This window comes from Numida meleagris, chromosome 4, assembly GCF_002078875.1.
Source record: "Numida meleagris isolate 19003 breed g44 Domestic line chromosome 4, NumMel1.0, whole genome shotgun sequence".
NCBI lineage: Eukaryota > Metazoa > Chordata > Aves > Galliformes > Numididae > Numida > Numida meleagris.
Window position 1 is genome coordinate 8,493,249 of NC_034412.1, and position 14,248 is coordinate 8,507,496.

General features: G+C 46.9%; 1 protein-coding gene across 1 annotated transcript; it reads left to right on the forward strand.

Moving 5' to 3' along the window:
* RNPEPL1 (arginyl aminopeptidase like 1) lies at window positions 1-13,559 on the forward strand (the record flags this gene model as incomplete). The annotated part of the gene is made up of 11 exons (XM_021393624.1): window positions 1-183; window positions 3,591-3,731; window positions 3,955-4,106; window positions 4,265-4,381; window positions 5,270-5,505; window positions 7,199-7,312; window positions 8,179-8,291; window positions 8,539-8,647; window positions 9,387-9,614; window positions 9,788-9,930; window positions 10,609-13,559. Coding segments are annotated over 11 exons (1,809 nt in total), but the record flags the coding sequence as incomplete, so codon positions are not given.

Genomic DNA, 14,248 nt, shown 5'->3' on the forward strand with positions numbered 1-14,248 from the left:
CCGCTGGCCGAGCCGCCGCTGCCGCTGTTCGCCCACCCGTCCGCCGCCTCCTGCCCGCTGGGCTTCCGCGTAGACCCCTTCACCGACTACGGCTCGGCCCTGACGCTGTCGCTGCCCGCCGCCCTGCAGCCGCACCAGCCCTTCCAGGTCATCGTCCGCTACACCACGGCCGACGGCCCCGCCGTGAGTACGGGGATCCCACGCGGGGCGGCGGGGACGGGGTGCTCCGGTCAGGGCAAAAGGAACGGCTCGGGAGAGCCCCGCAGCCCGGGGGCGGTGGGCTCGGGTTGGATATTAGGAGCCGTTTCTTGACCAGAGGAGCGGAGGGGGAGGTGGCGGTCACCGTCCCTGGAGGTGATGTAGAACCACGGAGATGCGGCGCTGAGGGACGTGGTCAGTGGGGATGTGGTCTTGATTTTCCCTCGAAGGTTTCCTGAAGAAACGGGTGTGTTTTGTCTGCCCTGTGCTTTATTTGCGGCAGGAAGGCTTTGAAGCTCATTGGCTGTTGCCGTGCTCCGTGGTCGCTCTCAGTCTGGCTGAGCCATAGCTCCCGTTGTACGCGGTAATGCGCTTTATGCTTTCCTCCTCTTGACCGAGGGGCTTTATTGTAGGCTCCTGCTGGGATTCCCCAGTGCTGATGCTGAGGGGCGGCCTGCCCTGCTGCACAGAGGGAGGCCTGCCCACACACACCGTCCTCTGCACGTGTAGGGGAGGACGCTGGGAGCTGAGCGGGTTTCCCATTCCTACAGCTCGCCTCGATTCCACGCGAGCTGATCTTCGTTCTTCTTGTTCCCATCTTTATTGTAGCTCTGGTGGCACGTACCGCTTGGCTGGAACGGGGCTGCCAGGCCTGGTGCCGGAACCGTTGCTGCTTATGGAGCGGGGCCGCGTGCTGCCCTTTCCGAGTGGTACCAGGAAGCGGGAGCAGGCACGCTCCAACACGGTACTGCGATTCACAGCCTGCACAGGGCTGCAGGTTTTGGCTGGCAAAATACTTGTCCCCAAGCAGCACCTGCTCCGGCCCTTCATGCTGCCTGGGGCTCGCTGGGCTATCTTTTTAGCCCCGGAGTCACGCGCTGCTATTGTCACGCCGTCTGTCAGCGCCTTTCCGGCCTCGCGCTGCGTCTTGGTAGCGGTGAGTGACCCCACACACGCAGAGGGTTCGTGTGTAGGGAACCGTGCATGGCATCCCCAGCTCAGGAGCGAGGCTGTGCTGCGGGTGAGGCACGCCACAGGTGTGTGGGCAGAGCAGCAGCTCCTCCTCACACCGACCTGTCTGTCCTGCAGAGATTCTTTCACAATATTTTTGCTCTGCTGCCCCAGAGGGAAAAATACGCGCCCGTCTCTGACCCGCTGCGCCGCACCTCCAGCTTGGCAGCGCTCATCTCAACACTGCGCTGTTTTCTTTCCATGACAACCTTCGGCGCAAACCCTGCTCTGCGCTGGTATAAAAGTGGGAGCGCTTCCTTGTCACTATGATTTAGCAAAAAGCGCAACGCTGGGAATTTCCCTGGCGATCCATTCCGGTTTTCCTGGTCCCTCTTGACTTGCTGTCCGGGTCCTTGCCCCATCGCATCCCCGGCATCCCAGCTGCGCAGCGTGCTCTGTAGGCAGTCACTGCTGGAACTGTGGCTGTGGCACCGCTGCTCTCCTCCATCAATAATGCAGGTGGAAACATGGAAAGATTTTAAAGTTGGAAGAGGTTCAGCTGGTTACATTTGTCGCTTGCCAGATTGCGATGCTGTCACGCGTGTTTCCTAAGGGCAGCGTGGTTGGGATTTGGTGATGCACCCTTGCACTGCTCTGCCCCGTAGTGCCCCAGCTCCCTGCCCCCACAGCCTGCTGCTCGCGCTCCTTTCTGGGCTGCAGCCTCTGCTCCTCGTCCCCAGCCCTGTCCCCGTCCAGCAGCACGGCTGCTCTATTTATATTGCAGATCTATTTATATTGTTTCAGGAGAACTTTAATCATTGTTCCAAGTGCATCTGGAAAGAGAGGCGGAGGATTGCCGTGTAGCTGCAGACATGGGGAAACGGGGGAAAAAAATACTTCATCCTCTGCAGGCTTATTCCTTTTGCCCTGTGGGGCTGCTGCTTCGTTTAACCTCAACCAAATGTCACAGAAAGGGAAGCACATTGAAGAGAAAGCGTCGTAAATTCTTGGAGCTTCTTGTAAACAGACACTCGTTTCTCAGCTCCCCTTTGCTTCCTGCTTATGTTTTCTTCCTGCGCTGGTCGGGGCACTTCCCCTTATCGCTGTGCTCTGCAGACACTGCTGTCAGCCTTTCTTCCATCCTATTCTGGGGTTGTGGCCAGCGTGTCAGGTTGTTAGCCTGACTTGCGGTACCAGCACAAAGCGCTGCTGGGAGGAGTGCTCTTCAATGCTAATGCTGGGGCACATCCTGAAGAAGTCGCTTTCTGAGCCTCCTTCCTGGGTCGTTAGAGTGCTGTTACCTGGGTTAAAGCACAGCACTTGTGTATTTATGTGAATGTGTGCCCTGGTGGGAAGCTTTGTTTTCAAGCTGAGTTTTAATGTGACATTTGTCCCTCAATGCCTTCGGGAACAGCTGTGTGTTTCCTTTCTGTCCCTCACACCCATCCCCAGGGGTTCTGCTGAAGTGGGTGATCTGGGAGAGGAACACATTGGCATCAGAGGAGAAGGGTCTGAAGGCAAGGGAAGAAGGTAAAGAGTAACCTTACAGGAGGGAAGGAGACAGGGGAAGCGTTCTCTTCCAGAACACAGAGAGCTTAGTAGGAAACAGACTTGTGATATGCCATTGAAATGAGAGCAGAGATAGTGCCCCAGCTTCTCTCTGTGAGTTCTTTGTGTCTTTCTCTTGAGAACAAGAGCCGAAGGGGTGTCAGCACCAGCTGCTATTCCCCGAATTCAGATTTATTGGCCGCTTTGATCTGAGAATGCAGCGGACTCAGAAGCTTTATTCCTTGTGCTTGACTGTTCCCAGGACTTCAAGTGGTTCCGACTTTATTGCAAGTTTCCCAATGTTTGGTATTTTCTGTAAAAGTTCAGCTCCAGAGCTCTAGGATTACAGGAAAATACTTACTTAAAATTGTTTCTGCGCTTCAAAGTTAGAGGCAGGGAGCACGTGAAAGCGTGAACATCGCACTCAGAACGGGAAAACCCAACAGGCAAATTACTGCGCTTCTTCATACAATTCTTAGTGAGTTCTGACGATCTGCTGAGGGCCTGGCTCATGATTTGTGTACTCTTTGATTCTGAAAGCTGACACGCTCAGTGCTGTGGGCTTTTTGTGACCACCCAGAACCTCCTCATCTGCTCCGTGCTAAGCAGCCCCCGGTGCCGCTGACCAGATACTCCTGACATGCGCTGACTCATTTTGCATAGAGTCAGAATTGCTGGTGCTGCAGCCAGGAGGGCAATGTCAGGGTCGGAGATAACGCTGTGTCCACTGCCTCCGTTTGTTTTGTGTTGGGGTTTTTTTTTTTTTTTTTTGCTTGCACTACCTGACCTCTGCTATTCCTGTTTGCGTTGAATCCTCTCCGTTTTTGGGTTTTGCTCTCTGGCAGTTCAGACTGGATCCTTGTCCCTCACTTCTTCTCTCGATGCTTCAACAGATCTGGTGGCTGGACCCAGAGCTGACGTACGGCAGCGCCAAGCCGTTTGTCTTCACGCAGGGCCACTCGGTGTGTAACCGCTCCTTCTTCCCCTGCTTCGACACGCCAGCAGTGAAATGCACTTACTCGGCCACCGTCAAGGTCAGTGACAGATTGGAATAGTTCCTGGAGTGCTTAGCTGCCCTTCATTGCAAAAGTGTAGTTACACTGTGTGTGTGTGTATTTAATATAAATTATACCTTATGATATATACCATTATAAAAAGCCTACATGCATTACAATACATCAGAAACAGAGAGATCTGTGCTGTAGCCCTTCGGCCTTGGCCATCCCATCAGCTGGTGTTCCGGTGTCGGTCTTCCAGGCTCCAGCAGGCATACAGGTGTTGATGAGCGCCACTCAAAGTACCTTCTTAGAAGACGAAGGCGTGTACCAATTCTACATGGAATATCCAGTTCCTGCCTACCTCGTGGCCCTGGTGGCAGGAGATCTTACACATGCAGACATAGGTCCAAGGTAAGGTTTGCAGCTCGGCCGAAAGAAGGCTGAAGTCTGATGCCAGACCTTTTGGCACCGTGACCGTTCGCGGCCGTGAGGTGAGGAGGCCGGCTTTTATTTCTGAGAGATAACTCCGTTTGTTGAAGTATCATCCGATGTTTTCTGCCTTCTGACAGGAGCAGAGTGTGGGCAGAGCCTTGTCTGCTGCCAACCGCCATCAGCAAGCTTTCTGGCATGGTCGAGCGCTGGCTGACTGCTGCAGAGAGTCTGTACGGCCCATATATTTGGGGAAGGTGAGTTTCATAAGTCTCCTAGGCACGTGTGGTGGGAACAACATAATCTGTAAACAGGTTGTGCTCTCTCCCCATGCTAGCAATAGCACTGCAAATAGTGCTTCTCAGCTGGTAACCCTGTTGCAGTCAGAAGCAGCCTCTGGCATTCTGGCTCTGCACATTGCAGGGGGGACCGTGGGGGCACAGCAGTATTTTGCTGGTATGGGAGGAGCACTGGGGGTTCTGAGCAGTTGGTCTTCCCTGAGAATGAAGGTGCTTTCTTGTCGTTGTTTTATATTTATTGCGTTATGCCTGAAAATGCTGAAATGATTCATTACAGACTTAAAGTCTTAGCACCAACACTAGCAGTTTCTGAAGTTAGGCTTGACTGTGTATTAAAAGAGAATGCTTTTGAGAGTGGAGAAATGCAGAAAACCAAAGAAATAGTATTGTTATGTTCCAGTGCTGTTTTGCTGACACTGCAGGCCTCAGTTCATTCCCTCCGTGCTTCCCAACCTCTGTTTCTTGGGAGCCTCTGGGGAGTTGTAAAGATGTGTTTGTGTATGTGGGCAGCGTGTGTAAAGTTCATGGTTCTGGCGGTCAGATGCACAACTTGTGGGGAGTTTGCATGTGTGAAAGGAGTGTGATGCTTGTGGGAAGGGCAGGACCTGCTATAGCTGAAGACTTCCAGCCTTATGTCCAAGCCTGAGCAGCAATTTGGCCAAGGGAATAAACTGTGGTTCCTGGATCAGAAGGATTAGGTACCACTGGTCTAAAAAGTTGTTCCTGAAATTTCAAGAGCTCTTAGAAGAGTTTTCTGTAAGGGGGGAAAAAAATACATGTTTCTGTGTAAATCTTTTGAAATAGCTGTAATTTACCTCTCTACTCTTCCTATTTCTTTAATTTTAGATACGACATTGTTTTTCTTCCTCCGTCCTTCCCTATTGTCGCCATGGAAAACCCATGCCTGACTTTCATCATTTCTTCCATTCTGGAGAGCGACGAGTTTTTAATCATTGATGTCATTCATGAAGTTGCCCACAGCTGGTTTGGAAACGCGGTCACCAACGCTACGTGGGAGGAGATGTGGCTGAGCGAGGGGCTGGCCACATACGCACAGCGCCGGATCACCACTGAGACCTATGGTAAGAGAGAGTTTTCCTTGTGATGTGTCTGCCCAGTAATTGAGAGCTGCTTCCTTGGGAGCTCAGAAGCGCGTTGGGAGCTGTTTTCTTGTTGCTGTCTTTATGGAACGTGAGCGGTCCCAAACTTTGCTTTGAACATCCTGGATGCTTACAGTCTGCTCCTGGTCAGTTAGTAGTTAGCTACTGTGGGAAGGAATGATGGGAATAGCCTTCATCAAAAGCAACGTGCACAACTACGTAGCTGTCTGCTAAGCTACCAGAGCCTTCTTGTAGGATTGTAGAGCTCCACTTTAGCTGCTTACATCAGTGGAATTGACAGGTCAATTATATGGTACCATCCATAGAACTTAGAGGTAGTAAACCATTCCTATTGCTTTTCAGTTTTTTAATTGAAATGAGTAATAGAAATGTTATGTTTCTCTAGTTTGTCCCATTATATTCTTAAAAGCTCATGTTGTGTGTATTTTCATGTGTCCTATGTCAATGATTTTGTTCTGTTTCATCTTCCTGACAGTGTTGGCAGCAAGTGTGCTTAGGAGGGTGCCTTTGCTTTTATGCATGTGTATTGTTTTTTGGAGATGGTGATAATGAAATTTAGAGAAAGAAGTGCTCTTAGCATCTATGGAGATGTTACTATGTGCTGTGTGTAAGCTGTTTTAGGCTGAGTAATTCTCAGTGGTTAGGGCTTTCCTAATACATCACGTTGTATTGTGAAGGGCAACAACGTGAATTGTTCAGAAGATTCTGAACTGTTTTCTGTCCCATCTTAGGCCGTGTCTCTGACACCAGGCAAGGTCCTCGTTTGCATTCTCTTGGAATTCAGGGGTGGGTGTTTCAAGAAGCACTTCAGGAAACTACAAAATGCTTTTCTCCGTGCCACTCCGTAACAAGCTCTTCTTGCATTCTGTTTTGTTTCAAGGACAAACTTCTGGTCTAAATCTTGCCATTTCTGACATCATTTCTGGCATATCTTCGGCAGTTAATAAAAAGGCATTTTTGTAATGACATTGTTTACAGAACTTGGAGTCCAGTGACCACCACACCTCTTGGATCTTGCTTAATCCTCCTCCCTGCTTGCAGCTTGAAGTAATTGCCCTAAACACTAGTTATCCTGCAGGGTTCTTCTTTTCTCCTTGTTTCATCCCCCCCTTTGTCTGCCAGTACAGATTCTCGTATCTTCCAGATGTGTCCTGGTCCTTAATTCTCATTCAGTTTGTGTCAGATTGCTCTGTATACACTGAGACTCTTTCTTGGTTTCTTTCTCGCTGTTCTTGAAGACTTGCTGAAGAGAACTAAAACATGAATGGTCCTAGATGTTAAGTATCTTCTGCATCTGGAAATCTCTTTTCCACAACATTACATGTCTGCAAAGGCATAGGAAAGATGACTTTACTTGCCAGTGTAGTGCAGCTTGTTTGGCATGAAATGTAGAATGTTCTGCGTTGCAGCCAGAAGAGCAGCACACCCAGCTGCAGCTCTAAGAGAGGTCCTACTGTGCGGAAGGTGAAAGCTGTATGATGCACTGTTACAAACCACAAGGAATTGCAAGGAATTTGAACTCAAATTCCGATGATATTACATTACTGTGATTCTGCCTTGCTATCGCTGTCTCCTATCTTCAGTCACCTTTATTTTGTACCTGCCCTAGTTCTGCAGTCACTTTCCCACAACTAACGTGTTGTTTCTTGGGCAGGGGCTGCCTTCACGTGCTTGGAGACCGCGTTCCGCCTCGACGCTCTCCACAGACAGATGAAGCTCCTTGGAGAAGACAACCCGGTCAGCAAGCTGCAGGTTAAACTGGAGCCAGGTATTTCTTTGGGCTGAAGCCGCTGTACAAAATGCCTGCGCATCACTGTTGGGATGCAGACCAAAATGACATAATTGAAAGTGCCCTTTACAAAAGAATGAAAACCAAAATACTGGTGTGTAAACTAGTTTAAAAGTAAGGAAGGAAATTTGCATTGAATTGTTCTTCAGAACTGTATAGCTCGTCTTTATAAATGCTGTTCTGTTCTCAAACAGATTTACTGGGAGAGACCAAGTGTGAAGAAGCTCCTGCTTTGTGGCTTTGAGCTTTTGAATATGTAAAACTAAGTAGTTTATTATGGAAAATACTTGCAAGCTTCAAATTCTGTACCGTTGAATGTTCCTCTTTCAAAGTGTGAACACTTGCATGCATATGCCATTCTTACTTTCATAAACATCCAGATGTGTACTTGGTCTCCTGCTGAGTGAGCTGTGTGCTGGTGAAGGCTGTTTGATTGTCCCTTGATCCAGGTCTAGAGTTAAGGAGTGCAGCATTGGTAGTTCTAGTTTTGCCATCATCACTGGGGGTGTGAGGCAGTCTTCAGTCTAGATGACATGTAAACCCCAAGTACACATGGAGATATTGAAACTGAGCGGAATGGAAGACTGCTGGAGGTCTCAGAAAAGGAACGTAGTATTGCTTGCTTTATATTATTATATTTGAAAATGTGCAGTGTGAGTTTGACACTTAGATTGCTTCTGTTAATTTACTGCAGTAAAGTATGCATACCGACAACAGGCTTGTTCTGTTTCTAAGTCACTGCACCTTGACTCTGAGATCCCTTGGGTGTCTTTGCATTTAGACGGGTTGGAAATTAGTGTTCTTGTTGCACAGTATTTTATAACATTGCTATCTTTTCCTTCCAGGTGTAAATCCTAGTAATTTAATGAACCTCTTCACCTACGAGAAAGGCTACTGCTTTGTTTACTACCTATCCCAGCTGTGTGGTGACCCAAGGCGCTTTGACTCCTTCCTCAGAGTTAGTGTGCATACACATATGTTTTTCTGGAGATTAAGAGTTGTCCCTTTCCTTATTTGAGAGGGAGAAGGAGAATATTTTTCTTGATGTATTGTTTTTTATATATAAATATGTATATTTTAAGCTGTCATTCACCTTTCTGAGTACTTGTCCTTACTTTTCCATCTCTATTTTGTTAATTGTATGTGTGGTTCTTCATCAGAAAGAAGCCACCTTCCTCCTAACTTTACCCTTTCCACTGTTTCAGGCCTACATTGAGAAGTACAAATTTACCAGTGTTGTGGCTCAAGATCTTCTGGATTCCTTCCTGAATTATTTTCCAGATCTGAAAGAGCAATGTGTTGAGAGCAAAGCAGGTAGGATGCGGTTTACTTAGTTAGCTGTCAAAATTGTAAGAAGCCTGGATGATACGTTTTGTACTTGGCTTGGGAGATGCATAAGCAAATCCTGTGGTGGAGGCCAACAAAACACTTAGGCAACAGCCACACGTTTGTGGTACAAATGGTTGTGTCATGAACTGTTACTGCCTCTGTCATGGGGAATGAGAACGTCGTAAATACCTAACCAGTTTGGCATTGATTGTCATTTGGAAACCAAATTCTGCTCAAACTTGTTTTGGGTTTACTTACGAATTATATAAACAAATGGAGAATAGTTCTTGCTGGTGGGGATGGGTTTAGGCAGTCCTCTCACTTCTCTTTTATTTTTAATGGGGAGAATCTGCTTCACGTTTTCCAGTGTTCCTCAACATTCAGCAAGAGAAACGTGCGAAGTGTGATATTAGAACATGACTTGATCATGGACACTTCTTAGCCGGTCTGTCTGATGCGCACATGTGTTTCTTTTATTTGCTCATGGTAATGCTGAGCTCTAGAAGAATCACAGTTAAATTTGGCAGAGGTGTTGCTGGCCCTGTTCCAGATGGAGCGCAGGCTTGATGCAACTAAGGCTGTTGAATCACTGAAACTTATGGGTTGGTCTGGTTTGCTATCGTTAGAACCTCTCTTAACTGTGCTAGAAGCAATCCTGAACCTTGAGACAGCCGAGCCATCTGCAGAGACTCCTGCTCAACGTTTTTGGTGCTCCTCATTCCAGGACTGGAGTTTGAACGTTGGCTCAATGCTACAGGACCTCCGTTAGCTGAGCCAGACTTATCTCAGGGATCCAGCCTGACCACACCGGTGGAGACGCTCTTCAAACTCTGGACCACTGAGCCTCTGGATTCTGATGCTGCTGCCAGCAGCGTTGACCTCACTAAATGGAGAACGTTCCAAACCGTGCTCTTCTTGGACAGATTGCTGGATGGGTCACCGTTGCGCCATGGTGAGTCCTCTGTAAGGACAGTAGTGAAGCATTTTGGAATGACAAATTGAATTCCGAATAGCCCTTGCTCCGCCTTGGTGCTATCGCTCATTTTCTGATGACCTCCAAACTTGACAGAACAGGTCATAGTTTGTTTTTTTTTTCTTTTTTCTCTGTGTACGTGCTCTTTTCAGAGGTGATAAAAAAGCTTTCGGAATGTTACTCCTCTCAGCTGGACTCCATGAACGCAGAAATCCGCATCCGCTGGTTGCAGATTGTAGTCCGAAATGACTATTACCCAGACCTTTACAAAGTCCGTCGCTTCTTGGAAAACCAGGTACTAACTGCTGGATTAAAATCACTGCACCTCTCAGTGCATGAGACATGTGCATGAGACATGCGACGTGAAAGACCTTGGAACTTCTGCTTCCTGGCCAAGTGTAGACCAGGTGTGTAGCGAAGGGGCCGAGCACGGCTCACCTGCTAGCGGTGGGGAGGAATGGGCAGATGGAATTTGAAATGCCTACAGATAGTCTGTGCTTGTCTAGCCTAACTCAGTATCCTTGTCCTAGCTCTGCCCAGTGCGTTTTTGCATTGCTTTATGGCAGCCCTGGCGTTTCCAGAGCGGAGTTTTTTTTACAATACTAAATCATGTGATTGTTTGAATATTTACCCTTCAGACAAAGCTAGGGCTCATGAGACTCCTTTCAGTGTTTTTTTTATTATGCAGAAGCAAAAGGTTAATGCATGTGTTCTCTGTGGCCTCCTCTCCTTGGCCTTTTAAATAGCTCCATTATTTGTGGGGAAGCAGCTCAGTGATAGAGAGCAAGTGGGTTTGGATTATCATTCACTGGAAACTTTGCATTAAACTTACCTGAAGACTTTTCCTCTTTTGAAGAAGTGTGTTGCTCATCCTCAGCCTGAACTCATTGAGGTCTCTTGGAGTGTACTTGTAGAAGAGCTGAACCTCTTGCCTTTTCCTGGAGTGATATTATCCGGTCTTCCTTTCTTGCAGATGTCTCGGATGTACACAATTCCACTTTATGAGGACCTTTGCACTGGCACGCTCAAGTCTTTTGCCTTAGAAGTTTTTTACCAGACCCAAAACCAGCTGCACCCCAACTTGCGGAAAACCATCCAGCAGATCTTATCACAGGGCTTGAATCCGCTTCCTGCCATAGACACTACAGCAGGCGCTGCAGACACACCAGCAATGGTGCTTGAGGACAAAGTCTCAGAGGCCACAAATGGTGCCATTTCACTCAGGGATGTTAATGTGTCTGCTTAGATCGCCAGCTCGTGCCAGCCATGGATCCTGAACGTGGGGACAGGAACAGAGATGCCAAGTGTTGCCTCCTTTCCCTCAGCCCTGCAGCTGCAGTGTGTTGTTGTAACTGGATTTCTCTTCCAAAACACATAGGAAATGTGCCTTCAAGTATCCAGTGTGTGAGGCTGCCAGGCTTCAGATGATTCCTTCAGCTGTGGGATGGATATCTGGATTTGGTTTGTGCCAGGCATGGACTCCTGGGCAGTTGCCTCTGCAGGGAATATGGATAGTTTTCTTTCCTGAGGCTTTTCTTGCTGGTTTCTCCGAGGTTGTTTAATTTTCTTTTTTCCATCTGAGCCCACTGAGGCACGTCCTACTTGCTGTGCGTACATTGCTGGGGAGTGTATGCGTGTCAAGCTGCCATTATCCTGATATTTGGGCTGAAATTTTGCAGGGAGACTTGGGAATTCTCAGCGACAGTAGATGTGTTTTCATGTCACTCTCCTCACTGTGACAGAGGTATCATTATGTGGGAAATAGGGGACTAATGCTCAGATAACTAAGAAATGAAATAGCTCCTGTTTCCCTCATCCCCCTACTCCAGGTGGCTAAAGAATAATAATGCTATATATATATATATATGCTTTTATATATATGAAGAAGAGCAGGGAAACCTTATGACGGATTAGAAATCCTTCTGTGGTTAACCCCTCACTTTTCCCTTTGCACTCAATGGGACAAGCAATAAGGAAATGTTTAGGCTCGAATTCTCAAGAAGTTAAATCAGGTGCCCAAATGCCATCCGTTCTGGTACAAACTGGATACCTAAACCTTTTTGAACTGTTTTGCCAAGTCTAACTGCAACCTTTGGTCGTGTCTTAGCATGTGCGTTCATCAGATACACTGTGTTTTCTCTATTCTGTCCTTTCAGAAGAATTAACAGGACCTTTAATCATTTTAGAAGATCCCTAGCATATGGTGGGCCTGTAAGTCAGCCCTGGAGATACCCACGCTCAAATTTTACTGCCTTGAATAATATTTGCCTCGATAACCGTTGCCCCATCACACGGTAGTCCGAGGGAAGCACTCTTCCTCGATGTGAAGCCCCACTTGGCTTGAGTCTGTTTTCCGACTCGTGGTGGTGGCAGGATGCCATTTCGTTTGCACAGCATGCTGTTTCTCCTGATGGCTGGCCAGGCACGCAGGATGGAGAAACATTCTTGTCTGTGCCATTTGGTCTCCGAGGCACTGAGGGCGCAGCATTGCTGGGTATTACGCAGTGCAGGTGATGATTCTTAGCCTCTGTGCCGCGTTCTCTTAGACGTGGCTAACTGTGTGCCTCTTGGTGAGCTCCCGTGAACTTCTCTGAGCGGATGGATCAGCAGGGTGGAGGACGGGTGTGAATAAAAAGTGAAGCACTTTGCAGATGCTCAGCTAAAGGAGAACCTGTTAGATAAAATTCAGCACTGCTGTGGGGATCTGCATAGCACAGGGAGAGGGGAAATCTGGGAGATTTCTGTTCACCAAAATAATCTGTTTACGCCCATGTGTGGATGGGGACTTAGGTGCTGTTCCTGGATCTGTGTTTTCTGGCTTTAAATTAATTTGGACTTCACCATAGCCTTAGCCTGGGCTGAACTGGGACGAAGCAATAATAAACTCAGGCCTCCTTAGTGCTTCATTAGTTTTTGGAACGGGCCATCAACATTGCTGGGCTTCTGAACTCCAAGCTCTACTCTATACTTGATAAATGGGTTACCTTTTTCGTTCTGTTTTTGTTTTCCCAGAAGGGACAGAGAATGACGTTTTCTGTACAAATCTCTTTTTCTTTTTTTTTAATTTGTTGCTCTATTTAAGAGATTTGTGCGAGCTGACTTTGCAGGTCCTGAGTTGCACTGTTGGTGCTGTGTTTCCTGATCCCCTGCCGGCGGTGGCAGCCCGGCCCAGGCAGTGACCATGAGCATCTTTTGGAATCCCAGGCCTCTGTTTTAGCACGTTTTATTTTGTGGGAGAATGTATGTGACCCTGGTGGGAATTTTTAATTTACATGGATGCCTTATGATGACTGTCTAATTAAATTACGCTTTGTGACAAGTTTAGCCTTTCTGGGCTGTTTTTCAGTGTCCCTGTTACAGACACATGGAAGAACTGACTTGGTATGTTGTCTTTGTTTTGTCCTGTTCTGGAGTATGGCGTGAACGGGGTTGGGAAGCTCTTTAAAAGCTGCACGGCACGAAGTTGGAGAGGTGGCAAAAATAAAAGGGAATATTACCTGTTGTTACTGCAGCTGACGTCAGATCAGCTCAGGGAAATGCTGTCTGGACCTACCTGACTGTTTTGTGACTAAACAATACAAGATTTAAGTTAGTATTTCTACTCTCATCCCTGTGAGAACCCATCAGAGGGCTATTTTCATATGACTTGTTCTCTGAAACACAGAAATGCAAGACTTGGTGAGTATGAACTACAGATATTCTGTTTGTCTTGCTTCAGGTACTTTTGCGCCTCCCGTGAGCTGGGAGTGTATTTTTTATTTGGAAGACAGAAAAAATTGGAAGCAAGTTTTTTGAAGATAAGCCTTCCTTTTGTTGACATAAAATAAATTAATGCTTCAGACAACTTTTTATCTTGATTTGTAGTAGAGTTGACGTTGAATGGCAAATGAGGCTGAGATTAAATAGAAACTATTGCTGCCTTAACTATGCTGGGCTCATTTCTCGTCTGTTAAAGTAAGATTAGTACAGCAAAACCGTTTTATTTAAGCAGATGCCAAGAGATAGGGTTATTTTCCTTATTTTTAAAATTGAAATACGTTATTTCCTTGAGCAGGGTGAAGTGGGGTCTAGCAGTATCAGGTGCGAAAAACTCTGAATAGCCAAATACTTTAATAAAATGGGTTATTGCTAACTTACTTTTTTTTTTTAGCTTTTCATAGCCACGTGGGTTAATATAATTCCTGTTGGCAACACATGTTACACTGTTAAGTTTATATCAATCATTTTGTTGCCATGGATTATTACGGGACCCAAACAGTGCACTCCATTAACCAAGAACAACATCCCAAGCATTCTCATTTAACTGAAGCTTTCTCATGGTCTAGCATGAAGTGACCTTGGCCATTGCCCTTCTGGGATAGCACAGAACTTACTGTTTGCCTATACTAAGCTTACTGCAAAATCGCTTTCAATCAAGTGCATGTCTTCAGTCTGTTCTCCCTACTTGGATTTGTCCAGGAAGAGTGTAATATATTCAATAGTTATAAATCACGTGGGGACTGTTAACAGTTTAGAGTCATGGTGACCAAAACATCAGACTTTGTGTACTAAAACCACAGTATGAGATTTATCAAACCACAACGTTCTGAGAGATAAAATTTGTTTTTCTCTTG